The sequence below is a fragment of the Carex rostrata genome, chromosome 30, assembly GCF_964058835.1.
Source record: "Carex rostrata chromosome 30, lpCarRost1.2, whole genome shotgun sequence".
NCBI classification, from domain to species: domain Eukaryota; kingdom Viridiplantae; phylum Streptophyta; class Magnoliopsida; order Poales; family Cyperaceae; genus Carex; species Carex rostrata.
Window position 1 is genome coordinate 3,360,292 of NC_135947.1, and position 25,705 is coordinate 3,385,996.

Sequence of the window (25,705 nt, forward strand, 5' to 3'; positions counted from 1 at the left end):
TAATAACTACTATTCAAAAAATGTGAAGAGAGAGAAAAATGTTTTCTTTTTGAATTTCTGCCAATATAGTCTCAAAATAATAAAATTGACATCACATATGTTATCTCTATATCGTAACAATTTGTTTGAGACCTCATTTGCCTATCTTTCTTCTTAATTAGCACATTGTTAATCCTATTATTTATCAATCACAACTATTCACTATTTCAAATATACAATTCAAATAATATTTTTACTAATCTAAGTAGCACCAATTTCACATACATTATCTGCATACCGCTGTGCATACTATGACCAACCCCATGGATACCTAAAATCACATTTTTCAAAAATTTCTTGCACACCTTGTGGGTTGATGTATTTATTAAAATTGTATCTGTTTATGTTATTCAAAACGAAATAAATCCTATTACAGAGGTCATCAAAATTCCACATATTCTAAAGAACCGGTTAGCTTTTGGTGTAGTGACAAAGAGCAACACTATGTACGAAAAGTCGTGAGTTTAAAATTTGAATGAGATGTCATTTGTAGACATTAAATAAGAATTAAAAGGTTAAGAGTAAACCTCTACATTTCTGTCTCAATCCCAATCCTACGAGAAGGAAAGCCTGTGATACGTTTATCATTGAGAAACAGAACTTCAAAAATGTCTATTTTAGGATACATCTATTTCCAACATGAAATTTCCACCAAGTGTGCTAAACTTTTTACTCAAAAAGAATGAACAAAATATTAGCTAAAACCTCCCTAACATTTCTATATATCATTATGCACTGCATGTTGCCATCAAGTTATATACATAATAACAAAATGAAAATGAATCACTACACTGGAATAAGAAAAAGGCTGAGAGAAATTAAACAATGTTTATTGACTTGTTGCACCCATCAAAAAATCGGACATTATGTAATACTTTAAAGATGCATATCCGGGAATAAGATTACCAGGTATGAAATGATAAGATAATCTCATTTTACAAGTACAAAATTTAAGATGCTATATGTCCATACAATCAATCTATTTAAGCTCAATGAGAATATCTCCTCTATCATCTCTATATGGGTTGCTATGATGTTTAAGTAGGTCATGGAACCATTAAGATCATGTGTTCACGTTGTAGAACTTGTTCTTAGCTTTCCAACGAGTCTTGAATCACCTTAATCAGAATTTGACAGAAAAAGTTAAGGCCAAAATACCAACAGACTGCAACAGTCTACAGGCGCAGGCATGGATGCAATCATGCAACTTTTTAACAGTTTCCTTATTTCATTGTTGTTGTTCTTAGCCTAGAGTAGAACTAGTGTTCCTAAGTTCACCAAATCCCTTTGTAAACTCAACTCTAAAATATATTGGATTAACTTCAACGGTGAATCTGAACTGTCGAAACATATACTTTACGAGTGATCCGTCTACATGCGAATGAGTGGGTGAGCTGAGGGATAGTTACAACATGTATCTCTTTGATTGTAATAGGAAAAAAAATGCTTGATGAGTGGTAATTTTTTTTCCATAAGAGTTCTCCACCAAAAAAAATAGTGTGCCTTATCTTATGTTTTTGTTCTTGTGTTTATCATGGTTGTGTCTTGTGTTTTCCAACAATAACTGATATCAGAGCTAGCTTCTGCTGTGCTTGCATCTGGTATCTTAACTTCCGCTACTGTGCACCCTAACACAGAAAACATGCTCAGTTCCATTATTGAAGGTAAATATTTAGGCTAAAAATAAATAGACTGGATTGTTGATCATATAAGGTGGATATTCTCATATCTTGGTTCTATACGTCATACCACCAGTGAAACATGGTAATAGTCTGCTCTCTCTCAATCTCTCTTTCTGAAAAACCTCAAGAGCGGTTGCCAAGTGCTCTCTCTCTTTTTAAACTTGGCAGAGGCTGGCAAAGTGCTCTCTCTCTCTCTCTCTCATTAATTGTGAGCTTTTGCAACAAGTACTCTCTTTAATCTAGTAACTCTTAAAGCTTGCATCCACAAAAATAAAAAGGTGCTTTGTTGATGTCAATTTGTTGCACCCAACCCAATTTACAGCAAAGTAAAACCATAAGAGAGTAAATTAAGAAAGAATTTTTGGTGTCAATTTGTTGATGTTAATCCATTAATAGTTGTCTTACCTCATGCCAGGAGACAGCCAAAGAAAAGATATGTGTGAGAGAAGGAAAAAAAAGAAATTGGCTAGCATATGTGAGAAAAATCTATTTTAAAGAAATAAAAACTAAAAATTGATAATTATACAAGCTTTTCAATCCAAAGCAGAGTATGATGTTCCTTTGCATACAAAATATATAAGATAGCTAAACACAGCCATGAAATTTACTCAAATTTAGGATTCTTAATTTCTACATAAATAGAGAATCAAAATAAATTCAAGATTCACAAAGGAAATTATACATATAAAAGAACTCGACTACCAGCAGGGAGAAGCAAAATTAGTTTTGTGAGACATGGAGATTTTAAGTTAACCATTGAACAGACCTTATGATTATTTTCAAAAAATAATAAAAAATAAAAATTAGTGAAAGTGGCTAAGCTATACCTCATGTCTCGTAACAAGCTCAACTTTGCCTTGCATGTTTACATTAAATGAACTTCCATTTCTATCCAAGGGGTCACTTTGTTTGTCTCAAGTTCATATTTATCAAGAAATTATTGTTTTGGCATATACTAAGCCATAAAGTTCCAGCTTCTAATCCCATTATTTTCTTCAAATGTGATCTGTGAATATATTTGCCAAATACAATATGGTACTGATGTCAAACAGACTTCCACATAAATCAGCATAAAATATCGTGTTTGGCTTTCTTAGTTGAAAAGATCTAAGTACTTAACAAACTGCAAAAACAGATGTGAAATTAATTTCATAAAGATAGTGGTTCAACTGAAATGTTGTGAAAAGAAAATTCAGAAATTCAAACATGATCATACTTCTGTGATCTCCAGTAAAATTAACCATAATAACTATGAAATGATAGTAAGCCTAATTAATTTCATAAAAGGGAATTCAAAAACGGATTGCACATATTAATGTACTCCAATAGCCAACAGAAAAAAAGCAAAATATATATGACATGTAGAATGACAACAAGTTATTATGTAGTCTGGTGTCATTTATGTGAACATATCAAAAGGAGGAACTCATGAACCTAAACAAGTAAACTATGCAAAATCCAAACTAAATCAAACAGCACCAACTTGTAAAACTAATCATGTGGACTACATAAAAGATATCAATTCATCCTAATTGAATTACAACTTGGGAGACTAAGCATGATATTACCATCATCACCATCAATGTGCCTTTTAGTGCTTCTGAGCAAACCCAAGGGAGGTAAACAAACAAAGGAGACTATTCCTTCTTCTTTTTTCTGTCTTTTTATGTTTGCTTTGGAACGAGGGGACAGGGGGAGCCGATTTTCTTTTAGGTAGCATTTAAAAAAAATTGAGAATTCAAAGTTAGCATGACATTTGAAAAATCTCGAAACTAAGCAAGAAAGCAGTCTGCGTACCGCCCCTCATTGGTGCACAGACCTAGTCCACGTTCCTATTAAGTTTCGAGATTTTTCCAATGTCATGTTAACTTTGAATTTTTCATTTTTTTTTAAATGCTAACTAAAAAAAGTTCGGCCGATGGAGGGCCAAATGATAGGTAAACCATAATTATAGAGAGCATCATGATTTAAACAGAAAAAAAATGTTAAGTATGGTTCTTAACAACTATAAATGAGGAAACAGGTTAAATCCCAAAGGAAGCCAGGTTGTAAATTTGACAAAAGAGGCACGCATGGTTTGACTTATTGAACAAAAAGTAAATGATTTGAAAGAGATGTTCAACACATAAGAGAACCACATAATACACCCCAAAAATGACAAATCGTATTTCAGTAAATATAGACCAAATTAATTGAAGGCAAAGTAATAGAAAATAAGAGAGAATAAACCATATTATTACCGCAAACTGTTCTCATAGGATACCAAAATCCACAAAAACACTCCTTTCTTTCTCTAGCCATGGTCCCCTATTTTGGCATGATCTCTTTGTCTCCCCCCTCCAACATCCTTCACCACAAAACTTTGACAAAATTGCAAAAGGGAAATTAATGAAGCAACATATATGTATGTTGGTAGTGTGTGATTGTCTGGAGAGCACCATATCATTATATCATTTACCTTATTCTCTTTCCTGATCCATTACACCTAAAATATCTCTTATCCAATGAACCAAAATTTTATTTCAGATGACTTCTTCATTAGATCAAAAAATAGAAACAAAACCTGTAACATGATATGATATAAAGTAGTTTGTCTTTAAGATTATAATTTCACTTTCCCTTTTAGTCATGTCCAAAGAAGAACTACTTCCTTTTTGCATTTTTAATCTCTCTTTTTTTTTTATGAAAAGCCCTTGGGCGATTTTTAATCTCTCATATACTAGTATTTTGTCCAATTAAAGAAAAAGTGAATGAACAAGAATGAATTTTTATGATTATAGTTGCTTGTCCAAACTGGATTTCCTCTTACAGAAGTATCAAGAATTGCATTATTGTGAGAACTATATATTTAGAAATGTAATTAAAAAAAGGGAAACAATGCTAGAAGCTAATAGAGGAAAATACAGTACTAGAAAATATATGATTAAGTATGAAAATATGTATTTTGTTTTCCATTTGTCTTATAATTGCATGTTGCTCACTGAATTTTAATATGAACTAATACATTTTTCATAGTAGGTTATTACAACATAAATTACAAAAATATTTCACAAGAGAAGAGGAGCAAACTGGAAAGAATCAAGTTTTCCATTTTTTTTGTTGGGTTGTTTTCTGAGAGGAAGAAAACAAATCAAACACTATCTCAACAAACTACATATTTGGGTTACTTTTCCTCTCTATCTCTTTCTATTTCTGGGAAGAAGCTTTAAAAATTAACATGGCAGTAATCAGAAGAAACCATGTCTCCTTTCCCCCCGACCCAAGGCAAAAAAAATGATCTCGCATAAATTAAAATAAAACCATATATAAGAAAAGAAAGAGAAACCCACTGAATTTGCCTCTCTTTCTTACTGCACTTGCTGGTTTTGGGATTGCTGTAAGTGCACCTCCTGCTGCGCCTGTGATTGCTGCAGCTGCTCCTGCTTCTTCCCACTATTATGTTTATTATTATGCATCCACACTTTTAACACTTGCCTTCTCACACCCACCTCGCTGCAAAACTGTTCGACTAAATGCTCGTCTTGTTTTTGGATCCTCCACTCAACTCTCTCAGCAAAACAGAGCATCTTCTCCTTCTGCTCAGGCGTGAACTTGGTTCTGTACCGTTTCTTTGATGATGTCTGTGCCGGTACAGCAGACCCAGTACCAATTCTCTCCTCACTGGAGGATTCTGTTGTGGTACCACCACTGAGGCCACTTTGGTACTGTCTACCTTGGTAGGGAAACGGGTGGTGGGTAGGCGGTAGAAGGATAGGTGCCGATACATGGCTTGTGCCAGAGATCCGATTGGTACCAACAGAGTCTTTTCTATGGAAGCTCCGGTGGCACGAACAGGCTGCGCATCTTAACTGGTTATCGGGGTCGGGCATGAACTCCCCACAACCGTCTAGCACATGTCCACCTAGAGAAGCCGCATGGTTTTTTAAGCACTCATGGTACATCACCGTGCCGTTGCTAATTGGGTCAGGTGTATTAGGGTTTGGTTGGAATTTGGTGGCGGTTTGAGGAGGTGGGTCAATTTGATGGCCATTTCTCAAGCTAGTACCGGTGGTGGTTGTAGCACCTGTAATGGGTCTTGGGGAAGAGAAGGTGGAGACTCGAATCGAAGAATGGTTGGTGTTAGAATTGTAGTTGTAATTGAGAGGAGAAGAGATATGGGGTATCTCTTTGTCTTGGTTCCTGAATTCCATGAGATAATTTTTAGGTGCTCTACTTGGTCTGGGTCAAAACTTGTAAAAGCGTGCCAGTGGGAGGATTCAGCGAATTGAGGTGTAATTGCTACAAAAGGAGAGAGAGAGGGACAAGACGAAGACGTGCAGCAAAAAAGGAGGCAGTAGCAACAGGAGGGGACGCATGGGATGCTTTAGCTGAACAGTTGTAGGCTGCAGAGAGAAAGAAAGAGAATGTGAGAGAGAGAGGAGTGGGTTGGTGAATGAATAATTGGGGATTTGGTTTCCTTCCCTACCACTACAAGTCTACAAGACTACAACCAGCGCAGCTTCTCTAATGACGACTGACAAGTCGCGGCAGAGGAAATTTAGAGAGAGGACAGTAACTTCTGAATGGGTAAGTTTAAGATAAACAGCAATTTGTAGTTATTCCTTAAAATAAGAAGAGAGGGTTCAAATGCCTCTATTTTTTTGTGCTTCTATTATGTTTTCATTTTTTAAAACTTAAATAACTCAAAGTTTAAAACTTAAATGTCAAAATAAAACCGTTAGATGTAATCTATGTTATTTTCTCTATGTGCTCATAAAAAATTATCACATTTTGATTTTGTTTTTATATGAATTAATAAGTTGAAAAATCAACGTCTAGAAATTATCCATATTTGTATACATTTTTACAAGCTCAAGATGAGAATCAAAACAAAGTTGAAATGCCATAATTTTTTACATGTGCATAGATAAAATGATATAGTTCATATCCAACGGTTTTATTTTGAATTTTAAGATTTAAATTTTGAGTTATTAAAGTTTTTAAAAATGGAGGCATTATGGAGGCACAAAAAATGGAGGCATTTGAACCCTCCTCAAATAAGAATAAGCTATAATAGTATTTTTACCGTTTGTACTTTGTATTAATATAATGGTTAAAGCGCTAGCAGATAGAGATTGGACCAGAAAACTCTTTTTTTGTAAGAATAGGTTATTGTTGATATATAAAAAATAGCCTATTTTAGCTATTCAAGTCAAAGCAAAAATAATAATAATAAATAGTAAAAAGTTTATAAAATTATAAAATTTAGTTTACCATCCCAGCGCATTTTAATATGGAGATTATATTAAGCGGTTTTGATTGATTATTTGGACTTTAAAAACATAAATAATACTATATAATCATTAAAAAAACGGAGATAAAGATATGAGATACGAATAAGGAATAAAGCATGAAAGATATGAGACATTTTGAACCTTACACTTTTTATTATACGTATGAATTGTAATGTTGATTGCACGGTTTAGATTAGACATAAACATTATACTAAATTTGATCTGGTGTTTATTGAATCGTAATGTTGATTGCACGGTTTAGATTAGACATAAACATTATACTGAATTTGATATGGTGTTTATTGAATCGGAATGTTGATTGCACGGTTTAGATTAGACATAAACATTATACTGAATTTGATCTGGTGTTTATTGAATCGTAATGTTGATTGCACGGTTTAGATTAGACATAAACATTATACTGAATTTGATCTGGTGTTTATTGAATCGGAATGTTGATTGCACGGTTTAGATTAGACATTATACTGAATTGCAACATTTTATGCCCTCTAACTTGGGGCCGATTTTTTTATTTATATCCAAAAATTAAATTAAATTTCAAAAACTAACCGAACCGGCTGTCAAATTTTAAATCTACCCAAACCGGTTAACCGTTAACCGGACCAAATTTCCGGTTAACGGTTAACCGGATTCGTTGGTTCGCTGAACCGTTAACCGAACCCAATTTTTTTTTTTTTTACTTTTTTTACTTTTTTTTAAAACAGAAAATTTTTAATTTTTTTTTTCTATTGAAAATATACATGAAAATTCGTATTTAGATTTATCAAATTTACACCAAAAATTTTTGTAAATCAAATATGAAATTTAAAATTATAGAAAAATACACATACACATACACATACACATACACATACACATACACATACACATATACATATACATATACATAAATAATATACGGTTACCAATTTTTTTTTTTTTTTACTTTTTTTTAAAACAGAAAATTTTAAATTTTTTTATTTTTCTATTGAAAATATACATGAAAATTAGTATTTATATTTATCAAATTTACACCAAAATTTTTTGTAAATCAAATATGAAATTTAAAATTATAGAAAAATACACATACACATACACATACACATATACATATACATATACATATACATAAATAATATACGAATTTGATATTTCATAAATAATATACGAATTCGTATATGTATATGTATATGTGTATGTGTATGTGTATTTTTCTATAATTTTAAATTTCATATTTGATTTACAAAAATTTTTGGTGTAAATTTGATAAATCTAAATACGAATTTTCATGTATATTTTCAATAGAAAAATAAAAAAATTTAAAATTTTCTGTTTTAAAAAAAAAGTAAAAAAAAAAAAAAATTGGTAACCGTATATTATTTATGTATATGTGTATGTGTATGTGTATGTGTATGTGTATTTTTCTATAATTTTAAATTTCATATTTGATTTACAAAAATTTTTGGTGTAAATTTGATAAATCTAAATACGAATTTTCATGTATATTTTCAATAGAAAAAAAAATTAAAAATTTTCTGTTTTAAAAAAAAGTAAAAAAAGTAAAAAAAAAAAAAAAAAATTTGGGTTCGGTTAACGGTTCAGCGAACCAACGAATCCGGTTAACCGTTAACCGGACCCATGGTTTGGGTCCGGTTAACGGTTAACCGAACCATTTCAAAGGGTCCGGTTAACCGTTAACCGGAAATTTGGTCCGGTTAACGGTTAACCGGTTTGGGTAGATTTAAAATTTGACAGCCGGTTCGGTAAGTTTTTGAAATTTAATTTAATTTTTTGATATAAATAAAAAAATCGGAACTTGGGTTTGTTACGTTTGTACTTCAACATATTATTTTAATTTTTTTTTGGTCAAAAGCGGAAACCATACGCTGTGGATTGTACGGAGTCCAAACTGCAATATTATTATTTGTTTTTTAAAAGAAATTATTTTAGTTTCATGAGTTCCTACGCACGAATTCGTATGGAAAACAGCTTGGGTCTGATGGCCATCGGATCTAAAGTGGTTCCAACGGATTCTTTCACTGTCTGATCTGTTTTGAGATTTGCGCCCACAATTTCGCATCTGCTTTAAAATCTTTACACATGAATCATAAAGCAAATCCGACAGTGAGAAAACTCGTTGGAACCACTTTGAGTCTGATAGCCATCAAACCCAAGCTGATTCCATTCGTATGACCTAATGTAACATAAATATTTCTGTTTAAATCTGGACCGTGCTGCACAACTATTAAAGCTGCTCCGTGTGTTCCACTTCTGACCAGATTGGTGCGGATTCTAATTGAGTTATGATCCAAACATAAATATTATGTTTCCTCAGAGGATATGGATTCTCAATACACTATGGTGTTCCTTGTAATTATCAGGAGTATTTTTAAGATTTTACTCTGAAAGATAAATATTTGTTAAACACAACATCCTAACTTTTCAAAAAGACAATTTTTTTAGAAGTTCAAGAAGGCATTTTTTGTTTAAAAGGTTGAGTACACTTTAACATCTTTTAAATAGTATTTTTAATAATTGAACCTGTAGTTTTTTCGTAGAGAGACAGAGTTTGTGTCACTGCCTTAAGAAAGAGGTTCTTCAAGAAGACAATTTATATAGAAGAATTTTATATTCAATAAATTTGAGCATTAATAAGTATGGATGGAGTCAAATTTTCAAGCTATGAGTATTAAACATATATTTACAGTCAATTATATAAAAATTTTATTGAGTATGGATATTAATCTTATAATGCTCATAGTATTTCACTCTAAATTATATAAAAATAAATATAAAAGTACATAAATTTTAAAAATGAATGAGAATCAATTTTCTCAAATCCATCGTTGAAAATGAAAGATAATCAATTTTCTTTTACTGAATCAGCCGTTGTTTGTAAAGTGTATTTGAAATGCTAAAAATATGTAAATTAAAAAATAAGATAAATACTCGCACAGGAATTCCCGTTATGGAACACAAATAATGTATTGATTTAAAAATATTACTTGCATAGTAAACATATCAAATACATTCTACTTGGAAATATATGGAAATTGTCCGATTTTTTTATTTATATCAAAAAAAAAATATAAATTTAAAAAACTAACCAAATCTCTTGTTTATTTCGAAAACTACCCAAACCGGGAAAAAAAATTTCCGGTTTCAATACCAATTTCCGGAAAACAATTTTCCGGAAATTGGATATTAAAACCGGAATAATTTTTTCCGGATTTAGGATTTTTTTTTTTTGGAAATTTTTTTTCCGAAATTTTTTTTTTCATTTTTCAGTTTTTATAATTTATTTATTTTTTGTATTGATGTATTACAAATATTTAATATATATTTTTAAAAATAGATGGAATACTATATAATTTGAATTATTCGAAAGACTGCTACAAATAATCCGGATCAACATTTTTCATGCCGGATTTTTTACGGCCGTAAGAAAAATTAGTATATGTATATGTATATGTATATGTATATGTATATGTATATGTATATGTATATGTATATGTATATGTATATGTATATGTATATGTATATGTATATGTATATGTATATGTATATGTATATGTATATGTATATGTATATGTATATGTATATGTATATGTATATGTATATGTATATGTATATGTATATGTATATGTATATGTATATGTATATGTATATGTATATGTATATGTATATGTATATGTATATGTATATGTATATGTATATGTATATGTATATGTATATGTATATGTATATGTATATGTATATGTATATGTATATGTATATGTATATGTATATGTATATGTATATGTATATGTATATGTATATGTATATGTATATGTATATGTATATGTATATGTATATGTATATGTATATGTATATGTATATGTATATGTATATGTATATGTATATGTATATGTATATGTATATGTATATGTATATGTATATGTATATGTATATGTATATGTATATGTATATGTATATGTATATGTATATGTATATGTATATGTATATGTATATGTATATGTATATGTATATGTATATGTATATGTATATGTATATGTATATGTATATGTATATGTATATGTATATGTATATGTATATGTATATGTATATGTATATGTATATGTATATGTATATGTATATGTATATGTATATGTATATGTATATGTATATGTATATGTATATGTATATGTATATGTATATGTATATGTATATGTATATGTATATGTATATGTATATGTATATGTATATGTATATGTATATGTATATGTATATGTATATGTATATGTATATGTATATGTATATGTATATGTATATGTATATGTATATGTATATGGATATGTATATGTATATGGATATGGATATGGATATGGATATGGATATGGATATGGATATGGATATGGATATGGATATGGATATGGATATGGATATGGATATGGATATGGATATGGATATGGATATGGATATGGATATGGATATGGATATGGATATGGATATGGATATGGATATGGATATGGATATGGATATGGATATGGATATGGATATGGATATGGATATGGATATGGATATGGATATGGATATGGATATGGATATGCATATGCATATGCATATGGATATGGATATGCATATGCATATGCATATGCATATATGCATATATGCATATATGCATATGTATATGTATATGTAATATAATATATGTATATGTATATATATATGTAGAGTACGGCTAACGCGCTTCCTCTAGCATATGGACCGAAATGCTTCCGGTGGAAATTTGAAATTTCAAAATCCAAAAAGTCGATCTGAACCGTTCATCTCCTTCTCCATATTAATATCTACTTGGAGACCAAATTTTACATTTTTCTGAAATTTTTTACTATTTATTAAGCCACTTTGAAAATCGCTGATCCAACGGTGGCTTACCAAACAGTAAAAATCAGAAGCTACCGTTGGATCAACGATTTTCAAAATGGCTTAATAAATAGTAAAAAAATTCAGAAAAATGTAAAATTTTGTCTCCAAGCAGATATTAATATGGAGAAGAAGATGAACGGTTCAGATCGACTTTTTGGATTTTGAAATTTCAAATTTTCACCGGAAGCATTTCGGCCCATATGCTAGAGGAAGCGCGTTAGCCATACTCTATATATGTAATATATGTATATGTATATGTATATGTAATATAATATATGTATATGTATATATAATATAATATATGTATATGTATATATAATATAATATATGTATATATAATATAATATATATGTTAAAATGTGCTTGCATATCAAATTTTATATTTTTTGAATTTTTTTACTAGTTATTAAGTATTTAACAAAATCGCTATATTCAGACCATTGAATTTTTGTACCCATCTTAATAAATAGTAAAAAAATTTAGAAAAATATAAAATTTGATATGCAAGCACATTTTAAAATATCCATCATGTTGAACGGCTTGGATCGACTGTTTGGACTTTGAAAACTTTGAAAATACCGATCGTTGAATGCCTACCGTTGAACGAAAACTTAAACTGAATTTTTGAGACACTAAACGAGGGTTCCAATGCCTCATTTTTTTTATACCTCATCATACCTCATATTTTATATCTTCATTTTCTTCATATTTAAAGTCTAAATTGTCGATCCGAACCATTCAACATGATATCCATACTAAAATATGGTTAGGGATGAAATTTTTTTACTATTTTTTGAGATGGGTAGAAAATCACTATTTTTTGAATGGTTCGGATCGAATAAAAATTTTTGTTGAACGGTTCGGGTCGAATAAATATTTTAGTATAAAAATTTTAACATATATATTATATTATATATACATATACATATACATATACATATATTATATTATATTAATTTTTCTTACGGCCATAAAAAATCCAGCATGAAAAATGTTGATCCGGATTATTTGTAGCAGTCTTTCGAATAAATCAAATTATATAGTATTCCATTTATTTTTAAAAATATATATATAAATATTTGTAATACTTCAATACAAAAAATAAATAAATTATAAAAACTGAAAATTGAAAAAAAAAAGAATCCGAAAAAAAAAATTTCCTAAAAAAAAAAATTCGGAAAAAAAAATTCCGTTTTGGATAGTTTTCGAAATAAACAAGAGGTTTGGTTAGTTTTTTAAATTTATATATTTTTTGGATATAATTAAAAAAATCGGGAAATTGTCCAATTAAAATAAGCGAGAAGAGACAAATAAACCCTAGAAAATAGATGACGTACCATTATTAAAATTAAAAATTTAATTATGTCGATGTATTCATAATTACCGATATTATTTTCGATCTTCGCTCTCAAAATAAATTATGTAATAGAAAATGCTAAAATTTTAAATTCAGACAAATGCTATGAAATACAATACAACATCAAAATTTACATAAACTTTGGACAGATGATCATACAATATTGTAACTAATTTCATATGTTGCATCAAGTATACTCTACAATCTACATATTGATAAAGATTTATTAATAAAAGAATAATTTATTTTTAGTCATATAATTAAATTTAACAATGAATATTCACGTTGGATTTCAAAATTAAAAATATTAGTGATTTGACTTATTTTAAAAACCTTGAAATTCAATTATCATTATAAAGTATATTTTGGACTGATCAGATGAATTTCTATACAAGGTCTTATCTAACGAATGATTGGATTCTAATAAATAAAAAAACCCTCTCGATTGTAAGCCATTGCGACTTCACCACCGGGAGTAAAGATTTTAACAAAGCGGTTATGGCTCAGAGCATGAACTGTATAATCAAAACAACACTATTATATAATTAATGAAAACGGAGCGAATAATATTTGATCCGTATTCGAAAATTATATATGAATATCCATACAAATACATATACTGATATGGTTTTAACTTTGAATTATCCATATCCAAAATATATATTATGAAAATAACTGTGTTATTTACCATTATACTTAAATAAAGAGGAAGGTTCAAATGCCTCTATTTTTTGTGTCTCCGTTGAATCTCTATTTTTAAAAACATTAATAAATCAAAATTTAATCATAAACATCAAAATAAAACTATTAGATGTAACCTGTGTGATTTCCTCTATGTGCTCATAAAAAAAATATCGCATTTCAATTTTGTTTTCATATGAATCAATCATTTGAAAAATCAACATCTAGAAATTATCCACATTAGTATGTTTTTACAAGTTCTTAATGACAACTAAAATAAAGTTGAAATGTTGCAAATTTTTTACATTTACATAGATTATATTCAACGGTTTTAGTTTGACTTTTAAGTTATTAAAATTCTTAAAAATGAAAGCATGATAGAGACATAAAAAATAGAGGTATTTGACCCCTTCTCTTAAATAAATATTATGAATTTTAATTTTTTTAATAGTATTCATATATTTTTAATAAATATCCAATCTAGTTCGTATTTATCTGATATCCATATCAGAAAAATAAAAACATATAAAATTTTTTTTTACTACTATCCGATCCGTCTTCAGTCTTCTTCAGTCTTCACACCTACTGTGCATATAGTTCATACGCTTTATGGAATTATGTCGTATGGGTCATATCTATTTTTAAATTTGATTCTATTATTTGACGCTGTATGAAGTCAGAGCAGTACTGTTCATATCTTTAACCATGCATAACCGTCTAGTTTTTAAATTAACTACCTCTTAATCAGTAAGATATATTTCTTTCATATTTATTAACACTTAAACAATGCCCACTTTGGGAATGGCTATTAGCAGTTCCCAAAGCTTACTGAAATCTAGTGATCGGTTCATGTTACAGTAGACACATTAATTAGTTAAACACTCAAATTGGGATTTTATAATCATGGCATGACATTTTAATTATCACACAATTAGACGTGGGTCAAGATGACCCTCTGTTTAATTTAAATAATTCTGCCTCTCTACGTACCGTACCGTTTTGGTATATGGCTGAACCAAGGTTTCACGACACGTGTATCTTTCTTTATGCTTTGCTGTTTCAGAAACAGTAGACCAAATTAAACAGTAAAACAATTAAATGGTACGAGCTTAACGAGAAAAAAGTTATATTAATTCACTAATAAACCATTAAAGAACATTTTTTTTTAAATGGTACTGAACAACAGTCAACAAAAATATGATGTGCGTTTAGTTCAAAAACATGCCCTTTTTAATATATTTAAAATTACTTAATATATAATTCAAGATACAAATTAGTTGGAATATAAAAAACATAATGCGAACTAACAAACAAAATATATAATTTAATGGAGAAGTATTGGCGGACATTAGATTTAATAGAAAAGAATATTGTGCATGCAAAATCTCGTGATTTGAGGATTTTTATTCTGATTTTATACTAAAAGTCTAAAAGAAATAAGAAAACAATCATTGTGGTTTAGTCAAACTGTGGAAGTAAATTAAATTAATTTTTTTTGACTGAATTAAATTTAGTGATTGAATAACTTGCCAATTTGTGACAGGAGGGAGTTTAATCGTTGACGTGGAACTCGTTGAGGAAAAATATTGTGAAGCTGCACATTTCACTAGCGTGTGGATTTTGCATCTATAAAATTCAATTATTTATTGTAGTAAAGATCCAAGTGACCAAAAAAAAGGCTTTACTGTTGTTGATGAATTTACCACTTAAAATTGTATTGCTTGAATCCGGTGCTATATCTCTAGTTTTATGTTAAGCACGTAAATGTTCTGATTCGCTAATGGTTGTGATTAAAAGATTAATTTTCGGATTGAATATAAGCCCTTCGATCAAATTATAAGTCTTCTTTTGATTGAATGCATCGTTTGTATGTGTAGAAGTCTAAATTTAATTAAATATGTACTAGCCACATGTATTGCTACACATATTGCCACACATAATGTCAAAAATTGAGGAAATGAAATTAGCATTAAATTTTTGTTATCATATCTCTCTCCAGCTTTGATTGGCACATAAAGAAATTAAATTCTAATTTATGACAGATATCAGATCTCATCTCCGAATTACCTACCTCTTATTCATTTTTGGAAGAGAACAAAAAAGACATTATTTATTTACTCTCTAGCAACATTCTACATTTAATTTAATTTAATTTTAACACAAAGATTGAGGGGTCATTTTTCCATTTTCATTGATTCCAAAAAATTATGTATGCACTGGTATTCAAAGAATGTTGTTGAATTAAAGCAGTCATTGTTCTTTTATTGTTATTTTTATTTGCCTTTTTGTTCAATCTTAATATTAAATCTTATAATATGTTTTCGTTGCAACGCACAGACATAATCTAGTATGTTTTCATTTTTTCTGGTTTATAATGGAGTGATCGTTAATCGTTAAAGTCAATTAATTATTTCAACATTGATCTTAAGGTTGGATTCAAATTCCTTACCACTAAGACTAAGTAGGAATTTTGTTATACTAATACATAATAGATCATCATAAACGGCTAAATTGTCATAAGAAACAATTCTCCTACCGTTTTTTATGGTCATGTTAAGTAGAAGTATTAATACTTTCAGCAACAGTTATGTGATTGTATTTTGTAAAATCAGTTTGGAGATGTGACGAGCAATAAACATTAAATCAGCATTCTAAAAATAGTACTTTCAATAATGTATTAAAAGATTACATTAATTAGGGAGATTTTCATATATACCACTCAAAACTTGTAAAACTACGTATTTACCATCCAAATTTCTATAATTATGTATCTGTTGGCTTGTGTCATAATCTACTTGTCTGTTTGACTAGATTTGCAAAACATATATAAATTACATTTTACAGTTTCTTTCTTGAGATATTGTGCAAGTTCATGACAACAAAAGATTCAATAATTACACATCAATCACGAATTAATAAACTGCTATAGAACATCAAGGAAGTAGTCATGAAGCACAAGACATTGGACAACAGAAGCATCATCTCAAGATTATGATAATTAATCTATAAATTTGGGGTAAAATAAGCTTGAGAATGAATTAAGTGAAGCCTACCGTTACAATGGTTCATGAATCGTTGTAACGGAATAAATAAATCCTCTACCGATGTGTGACGTATTAAATCTATTGAAACCAGCGTAAGTTGACCTACCGTTATAACGGTAGAGTGATCCTGCGAGATCAACCTTTACCTCTGAGCTTATTCAACCAATTAATCTCAAGCTTATTCAACCAATACACAAACTCTTAGAGTGATCCTGCGAAATCAACCTTTACCTCTGAGCCTTAGTTGCTCGCCTTGTTATCCTTGAGCCTTTAATGCTCGTGAGCCGATTCCATGCTCGAGCCGTCTGACTTCCCAGAAGATTGTAAGGGTTCACTGGTTACACCTTGTATTTCCTTTTTCATTGGGTAAAAAAAGACGCGCCATCTCAAAGGTCGCGAGCCCCAGAGACATAGGCGTTAGTGCCGAACTCCATAAACAACTCTTATGTCAAGTGTCTCTAAACTCTATTTTTTACTTTATTATTTTATGTTTTAGTTTAGGACCAAGTTATTTGAGTTTCCGTTAAGAATAACTCTAAAACACGTTAGGGACTTATAACTTAGGTTAAAAATTTAAAAATGCCCCATTCATCTCCCTTTATGTGCATTTGGGACCAACAATATTTACCAATTAAAAATATAATAACTCACATATTTACTCAATTAATAAAAAATAAGATTAATTAAGTTTAATATCACATAAAATATAAGTAATAAGTTATTTAGTCTCTTCTTCTTTTTTGCCCCTTCTTCTTCAACACACAGATTTTCCTCTCATTTTTGGCATAACTTTCTCCTTCCTACTAAAACTCTCTCCTAATCTTGTCTCTCCCGCTGAAACTCGAGAGAAGGGGACATCAAACTCGAAGATTAGGATTCCAGCTCCAGCTTAATCATCTAAAAACAAGGTAACCACTCCAACGTTTCCAAAAGAACAACTTGTACTGAATACGACATTGATATCGCAACCTATTATCAAAGTAGTAACTGAGTTTGAGAATCTACGTTTTGTTACTGGCTCAGTTTTGAATATTTGTTGTTAATCTATTATATTGGATATAAAGGAGAACAAATCTAAGGAAAAAAAATATAGGGTGTTAAGTTAATTCTTGATTAATTATAGTTTTACAAATATTAAATATAATTAATTTAAGTTTTGGATATATTTGATATATACTAAAGTTATATTGAGTAAATATGTAAGTTATTAAATTTTTTAGATGATAAATATGTAATTATAAAAATTTGGATGATAAATACATAGTTTTACAATTTTACGAGTGGTATATATGAAATTCGAATGAAATTGTACCGCTATGCCTCTATGCACGACAGGGGATTTTTTTTAAAATAGAATTAGCTTTAAAACTTTCAACAGAACAAGCACCCTTTACTCGTTTTTTAGAAAAATAGCCTCCACCGATCCCTAGGATCGGTGGAGCAAAATAATTGAAATTTGGAGCAATTTTTCCACCTGCCACATTGACACGCACCAAAGGCCACACAAAAACCCTCCACCGATCCACAGGATCGGTGTAGCCCCAAAAAAACCCCTACACCGATCCTGTGGATCAATGTAGCGAGGAAAAAATATAATGGAAAAAATAAAAAAGACCCTGTCGGGTTGTTTTTTTTAAAAAAGGCCCCTCCACTGATCCTATGGATCCGTGTAGAGAGAAAAAATTCAGATTTTCTGTGGCTTTCCTTTCCTGGGTGCAAAAATGGGTCAAAATTAGCTCCACTGATCCCTAGGATCAGTGTAGCTATGGATTTTCTTGCTCCACCGATCCTAGGGATCGGTGGAGGCTATTTTTCTAAAAACCGAGTAAAGGGGGCTTGTTCTGTGGAAAGTTATAAAACTAATTATATTTTAAAAAAAAAATCCACGACAGGTGTTACTTATTCCGAATAAATAAATCCAAAATAATAAAATATAAATTTGTGGCTAGGGTTGAACCACGTTATCTAAAAAATCTTTCTGAAGAGACTGTAAATCTGTGGCCCATGTCTGACGAGATCCTCTAAAGTCCCTGTATCTCTGATTAAAAAATACAAATGATGTGCTTACATTTGGGATTTAATTATTGTGTTAGTTGGTGGTTACATTGCGTGATTTGGACACTTATGATTTAATTAAGGGTTTGTCACCTTCAAGATACCGCCCAATTAATTCCATCATTTTAAATATCATACCCGCCCAATTCTTTGAGTATGGTTTATTTGATTAAATATATGTATTTTTCATGATTGATAGGCAAACCTATTAAATTTAGCACTAAGCCACTAACAAAAGTACAAAACCAGGTAATTCATGTGTCCGTTTCAGTATTGTAAATAACGGTATGCCGTATGCGTTCGTCAAACGGATAAAGTATTGTTAAGCAAAAAATAATTAGTTATAATTAGTCGATTAATTTCTGTAACAGTTTGATCATCGTTAACAACTAATCAACCGATTAATCGATTAAACGGCCGTTTTTACAACACTGGTCCGTTCAAGTTTATTATCTCAAGCTATCTCGTATGTAGTCAGATATTAACAATATTATTTTGATTTTATACAACACACAAGTTTTATATTTTTATGTCCGTTTAAATTAATTATCTCGAGCTATCTCGTATGTAGTCTTATTGACAATACTATTTTGATTTTATACGACACACAAGTTTTATATTTTTATTTTATTTTATTGTACGTACGTTGTATAAAGCTAAACTAACAATGTCACTATCTTTATCTTAGTCTTTGGCTCAATTCACTAAAAGTATTTTTCTTTGGTGGATGATTAGTGAATACAAGAATGAGACACTTTTCGCGAGGATAAAAAAGTGACTTTTTGCGATGGAGTACCGTTATTATTTAGTTTTTTTTTTTGCGACGGTACTTTTCGCGAGGGAGTACCGTCATAAATGCGTTTTTTCCCTCGCAAAAAGTGTATACTCTGTTGTTGTTAATAAGATGTGAGATGTCTCCTTGACGGGAAGGGATTTGTATCTACTGCAATTACATGACTGAGTACAATTAGATCTAAGTCATCTATATTAACTTGGTACGAATTTTAAAACAGACCCCTATGTTTAAATATACACCAAATAATTCTAATTGTTTGATTGAGATTTATTTCGGCAATGAAGTTTAGAGTGTTGCAGCTTAAGAGTTTAAGCTGTGCTAAGGAGGAGATATTCGGCCGACAAAGGTTTAGAGATCGGTAATAAAGCTTAAAGTGTATAAAAGTGCTGAGGAGCTCTAAGGGGACACTTTTTTCTAAGCCTGAATTTTTATTGACTTGAGAATTTGCTCTAAGAAAACTTAAGAAATGTACTTTAAGCTTGTCTAAGGAATTGTTGTTCGGCTAGCTTATGAAACTAAGGAAGCTAAAGCCTTGTTGCCGAACATGACCAGTTGTTCTTACTTCAATTATTCAAACAAATCAAGTTCAAATGAGGGGCTTAACAATAGTTGTCACACAAGATAAAATTAACATTTAAGTTCTTTAAAGCTCTTTAGCATTGCTAATGGTCAATAGATAAAAATAGAATATTGCTTTGCAAAAGCAAGTGGTCCTCAGATCCTGAGTTATTCCCATAATTTAGATAGATTTTCCTAACACTGTTACGTTTATAATCAAATTATTTGAAAAGTTGAGTTGCACTATACATCAAACACAGGTTTTCTTTCAATGAAAAGTTAAGAGAATCAACAGAATATTAAAGTTCATTGAGCAGAATAGATGAGAAAAAAAAATGTTATTAGACGAATGAGAGTGTTGATAATGCGATATGAATGAGAAGTTTAAAACTTAATTATTTTTATTTTTATGAACTGTGATCTTTTAGTTAGCTCACTTGAAATTAATTAACTTGTATGATTAGTCAGAAATGAAACAAAACAAGACATACTAATAAAGATACTTGTAAAATCGGCAATCGTACATGTTAAGTTCAAACAAATTATTAAAATAAATATAAAGTACATATGTAATTAAGTCTTATATTTAAACACATTAAATGCTAGACAACCTCCATAATTAATATTATTAAACAACTTGTTCCATATTTCATTAAAAAAGTTAACTAATTCATAATATGGATCTCTTCAAGCTCCTTAATTAGGTTACTTTAATTGTCATACCATTTCCGTTTTCTCTTCTTATCTCCATCCATGCATGCACTGCTGCAATCCTATAAATAAATTATCGTATTATAATTCTAATTAAATGTCAAAATAAATTGGTTCAAATAACTTAATCCCTTTCATAAGTAAATTATCGTATCTTCAACAAATAAAAATGATCATAAATAAATTGTCACTTCTATATTAGTTAATCACGACAATAAATTTTGTGTCGGAGACACAATTTATTAGAACAAATGAGGTGGTATTGACATTGTAGTAGAAAAAAAAATTATAAACTTAAGCGCTTTCATAAGTAAAAATTAAACAATGATCATGCATGATTCTCTAAACAATGTTTGTATTATTTTAACACTTTCAACATATTGCTTGATTTTGTTAATTATTTATTTCTATGATTAGGGTTGTTTCGAGTTTCGTCTGAAAAATTAAATAGAAAACACTGAATTTTGAAAATGAAATAATCTCTATAATTTTTTTTTCATTGAACAATAACTTGGAACTAATTAATATTTTTCAAAAATGTTAAAATTTTGTATAATGAAAATAACACGATTAGCTTTGCGATATTTTTGCAGAGAGACGTAAAAAAATTATATTAGTTTAAATATGTCATTGTGACTTATGTACATCAAATACACATTTCATGAGAGAAGGTGAACATAAAAATATTCCTGCGATAAAAAAAAAAAAAAGTTAATCACCGGTAGATAGTGAACATAACGTAATTTAAATAAGGAACTTACAGATCCAACTACTTTAATTATTTATCATCTATAATTATGTGTGTATAATAAAGTCTCAAGTCGAAACAAGGGACCATATGTTTTGGCAATGCTCATACGCAACAAGATTTTGGAGAGGATTGTGCGCACACTTCAACTTCACTTTCCTGGGATCCAGTGTCAGCACTATCCCAGGGATGTGGAATTCAGGAAGGAGGCACCGATCGGCACTCGGCAAAACCTTATGGGATGTAATGTGGGCAGCAGGAGTCTGGGCGTTATGGAAGGAGCGAAATAGAAGGCTATTCACAAACAAACAAAGGCTTGTGCACCACATTATAGACACAGCGATAACAGATACCTTGCACTGGATAAATGATAAATAATGGGATGAAGAGCTACCGCCACAACTGGAGGCAAATTTAAATGGTCTAGAGGCTTAGACCACAAAATTTGTATTTATTTTTGTCACACCCCGGAACAGGGGGTCGCGCAGTTTTGTTTTAAAATGCGGTTTTGTTCATGCATGCGGATTTATATTTATATTATTATATTTTTATGTGGGTGGGCCTGATTCTACTAGTATGCGGGGGGGGGTGGCAGGAGGGCGGCAGCCCCCTGCGAGCGTTGTCTGAGGTTACGAAGCACCGCTCAATAGAGCACGGAAAATTTTATTTTGGAGAAGTCAAATGGTATGAAAATCCTTTAACCGACGGCCCAGATTAGTCAAATTATCATATGATTTGATTTAAAACAAGTTTGGTTCAAATCCGATTTAATTTGGCTAAGTTATACTCAAAACAGCATTTTTCAGAATCCCCATTGCGGCCCGCAATAGGGCTGTTGCAGCCCGCAACAAGTTCCAAAATTTCCAGCCTCTGCAATTTGTCTCTGCCTCCATTCATTGCGGCTCGCAATGAATTTATTGCGGTCCGCAACAAATTCCAAAATTCCCAGCCTCTGCACAGCACTTCTGCCTCCATTCATTGCGGCCCGCAATGACCTGGTTGGCTTTTTAAGCTGCGATTTTTTCTCTGTCTACTCTCATTGCGGCCCGCAATAGGGTTATTGCGGCCCGCAATAAGGGTACTGTTTTTCATTCCTTTGCCCATTTTCGTGAAATTTCACCCCGTTTTCAAACCCGATCAAATCCCCGTATAATTAAATAATTATTCCCCATTCACTAGCAATTTTAATGACGTTTAACATGCAATTTCAACATTTAAATCATAACAACCATTTAAAACATACCGTTAGGGTTTTATAACATAACACGGTTCGATAACAACCTATACATCAAAATAACCGACTACGGGTTCAACTACACATTCAAAATGGACATAAAGGGTTTGGCATAACCTATTAGCTCGGCCTAAACTCACGCGTCGAGCCCGAGTCCCACTTCACTCGCGTTTACCTGCACATATCAATTCAAAGGGGAAAAATTCCCCGAGGGGAGGGGGGTGAGAAAACCTGTCATCCGTTTTCTCAGTGCGGAATTTAAAGGGCTACTGGATTTGTGAGAAATCCATCACCAGAACTAAATACACTAACAATAGAGCATCTATTTATTTATTCACCAATAATAATAAATGCACATGTACCGGGAATAGATTCAAACGGATTTCAATTCACATCTCATCAACATCAATCAACGAATTTCCAGAAAGATTTGGTTTCACAGATATAATATATATAAGTCTGGTTATGAGGTACAGATATCAACTATCGGTCACCTCCGGCTTAACAGTTCTATTTTCTGGTTTCAAGTCATACAATCTCATCAATTCGTCACTTAAAATATACACGGGCATATTCCGCGAATATGCAACAGAATATCACTTTTCTCAAAAAAGAAATCACTGACACTTTCACTGAGTCACTGAACCACTGAACCACAGTTCTACCTAAAATTACACTGCACTTCCCTTACCCAACCGGTACTGGGTTCACTAGGGCCATTCTCCAGATGCGCATAAGGGTCCTGGATGAAAGTCTAGTAGCTAGCTAGACTTTCCACTATGATACACTGTTCACTTCACACAATCAATCCAAGTCATACTGTGGTTCCACTCACTTATTCAAAACGACAGATCAACAATCGATAAACCGTACCAACATGAGAATCATAACAGTTATACAATTCAATTACACTAATATCACAATTAATGCAATGCGGCAACAAATGCTTTCAATCAGAGATTCAACATGCTATGCACAGTTTATTTAAATCAAGCAATCAACATAAATATAATAATATGCACCGTTATTTAGTTCTACGAATAAACCCCAAAACAGATCCCGTGAACCCCCGCACCTGGTTATGTAGGGCACGTAGAGGGTCCGCGATCTCGCGACTCGGTAAGCTCGTCAATCCCGCTAGCCGTGCTCGTTAGGATCTATCCATAGGTCAATTTATTAAATTCCGGCACTTTTACAATTTAAACCCTAATCAATTTTTTTGGGAAAATCCGTAATTTGGAAATTTGGTTGCACTTTGGAACACGGAATCAATCAATTTACACTTTAGAAACAACAAAGGCACGGAATAATCAATTTGGTATGATTCTACGGGTTTTCACCGAAACCCTAAAAACACGGAATCGAGAAATTTGGGAAAATCCGTAAATTGGAAATTTGGTGGCACTTTGGAACACAGAATCAGTCAATTTACACTATATAAACAACAAAGGCACGGAATAATCAATTTGGTACGATTCTACGGGTTTTCACCGAAACCCTAAAAACACGGAATCGAGAAATGAGAGAGAAATAGAAACGGGAATTACCAATGGAACGGATGGATGTGCGAGATTTGAGCTCCTCTTCTTAAATCTCAGTTTTCGGGCAAAACGGTCACCGGGGTGTCTCTCTCTCTCACTCTCTCTCTCTCTCGTTCTTTCTCTCTTGGCGGAAACGAAGGAAAAGAAGAAGAAAAGGAAAGGGTGGGGGCGCAGGAAAGGAAAGGAAGGAGGGGAAGAGAAGGGAATGACAAGGGGCCCCCACTTGTAAGTGGTATTTTTGCAAAATAAACCCTCCACTTGTTCGATATTGTTTAAATGAGTTATATAACCCCAATTGCTCCTCTCTCTTAACACAATTAATCGTATAATTATTTTTCACCATCCACGTCACTAATTTCGTATATACGTATATATATATTATTTGATTTAACCACTTATTATTTTAATTAAATCTGAAATTTTAAAAGTTCACGGTGTTACAATTTTATTGAGGGTTGGGCATACTGGATGACGTTTTTGGTATTTCTGTAGTATTATGTAACAACTTTTTTTATCAATATATTTGTTAGCGGGTCTTTATTCCGCTAGCCTTCAAAAAAAATAAAATAAAGTCTCAAGTCTTCATCTTAATTAATGTTGGATTATAATCCAATTTTGAATATTGAACAATCTAATAAATTATCTGGGCCCAGGCAGGAAGCAAATTTAATTTCTTTGATGAAAATGTGAACGTTCATTCGATTTCCATATTGGATAATATGAAACGGTTTCAGGAAATGGCTAAGGCTTAGATAGGTATTTATTTTATTATTTTTTCAAAATTTTCAGATCCTGAGTTACTCCCATAATTTCTAAAAATTTAACGACATATTTCCCTATCATTGTTACGTTTAAAATCAAATTATTTAAAAAGTTGAGTTGCACTTAAGATACATCAAACACAGGTTTTCTATTAATGAAAAGATAAGAGAACCATGAGGAAAAAAATATTATATTATTATTAGACGAAAGAGAGTGTTGATCATGTCATATGAATGAGAAGTTTTAATAGTTAATTATTTTTATTTTTATTTTTATGAAATTCTTAGATGGCTCAACTGAAATCGATTAACTTGTA

The 25,705-nt window shown here is 31.0% G+C and overlaps 1 protein-coding gene across 4 annotated transcripts; it reads right to left on the reverse strand.

The window, feature by feature from the left end:
- Nucleotides 1-896: 896 nt before the first annotated feature.
- LOC144546988 (zinc-finger homeodomain protein 5-like) lies at nt 897-6,195 on the reverse strand. Of its 4 annotated transcripts, XR_013508935.1 has the most exons (3): nt 5,051-6,195; nt 3,962-4,081; nt 897-1,667 (listed from the first exon to the last, which is right to left on the reverse strand). XR_013508935.1 is itself a non-coding variant. In XM_078295586.1 (2 exons), the coding sequence occupies exon 1, from the start codon at nt 5,909-5,911 to the stop codon at nt 5,069-5,071; it is 843 nt and encodes a 280-aa protein (XP_078151712.1). In that variant the 5' UTR covers nt 5,912-6,195; the 3' UTR covers nt 1,352-1,667; nt 5,051-5,068. The 4 variants fall into 4 exon arrangements, 3 of the variants coding, with proteins under 3 accessions (XP_078151712.1, XP_078151710.1, XP_078151713.1); XM_078295586.1 differs by lacking the exon at nt 3,962-4,081 and having other exon boundaries at nt 1,352-1,667; XM_078295584.1 differs by lacking the exon at nt 897-1,667 and having other exon boundaries at nt 3,790-4,081.
- Between the last annotated feature and the right edge of the window lie 19,510 nt (nt 6,196-25,705).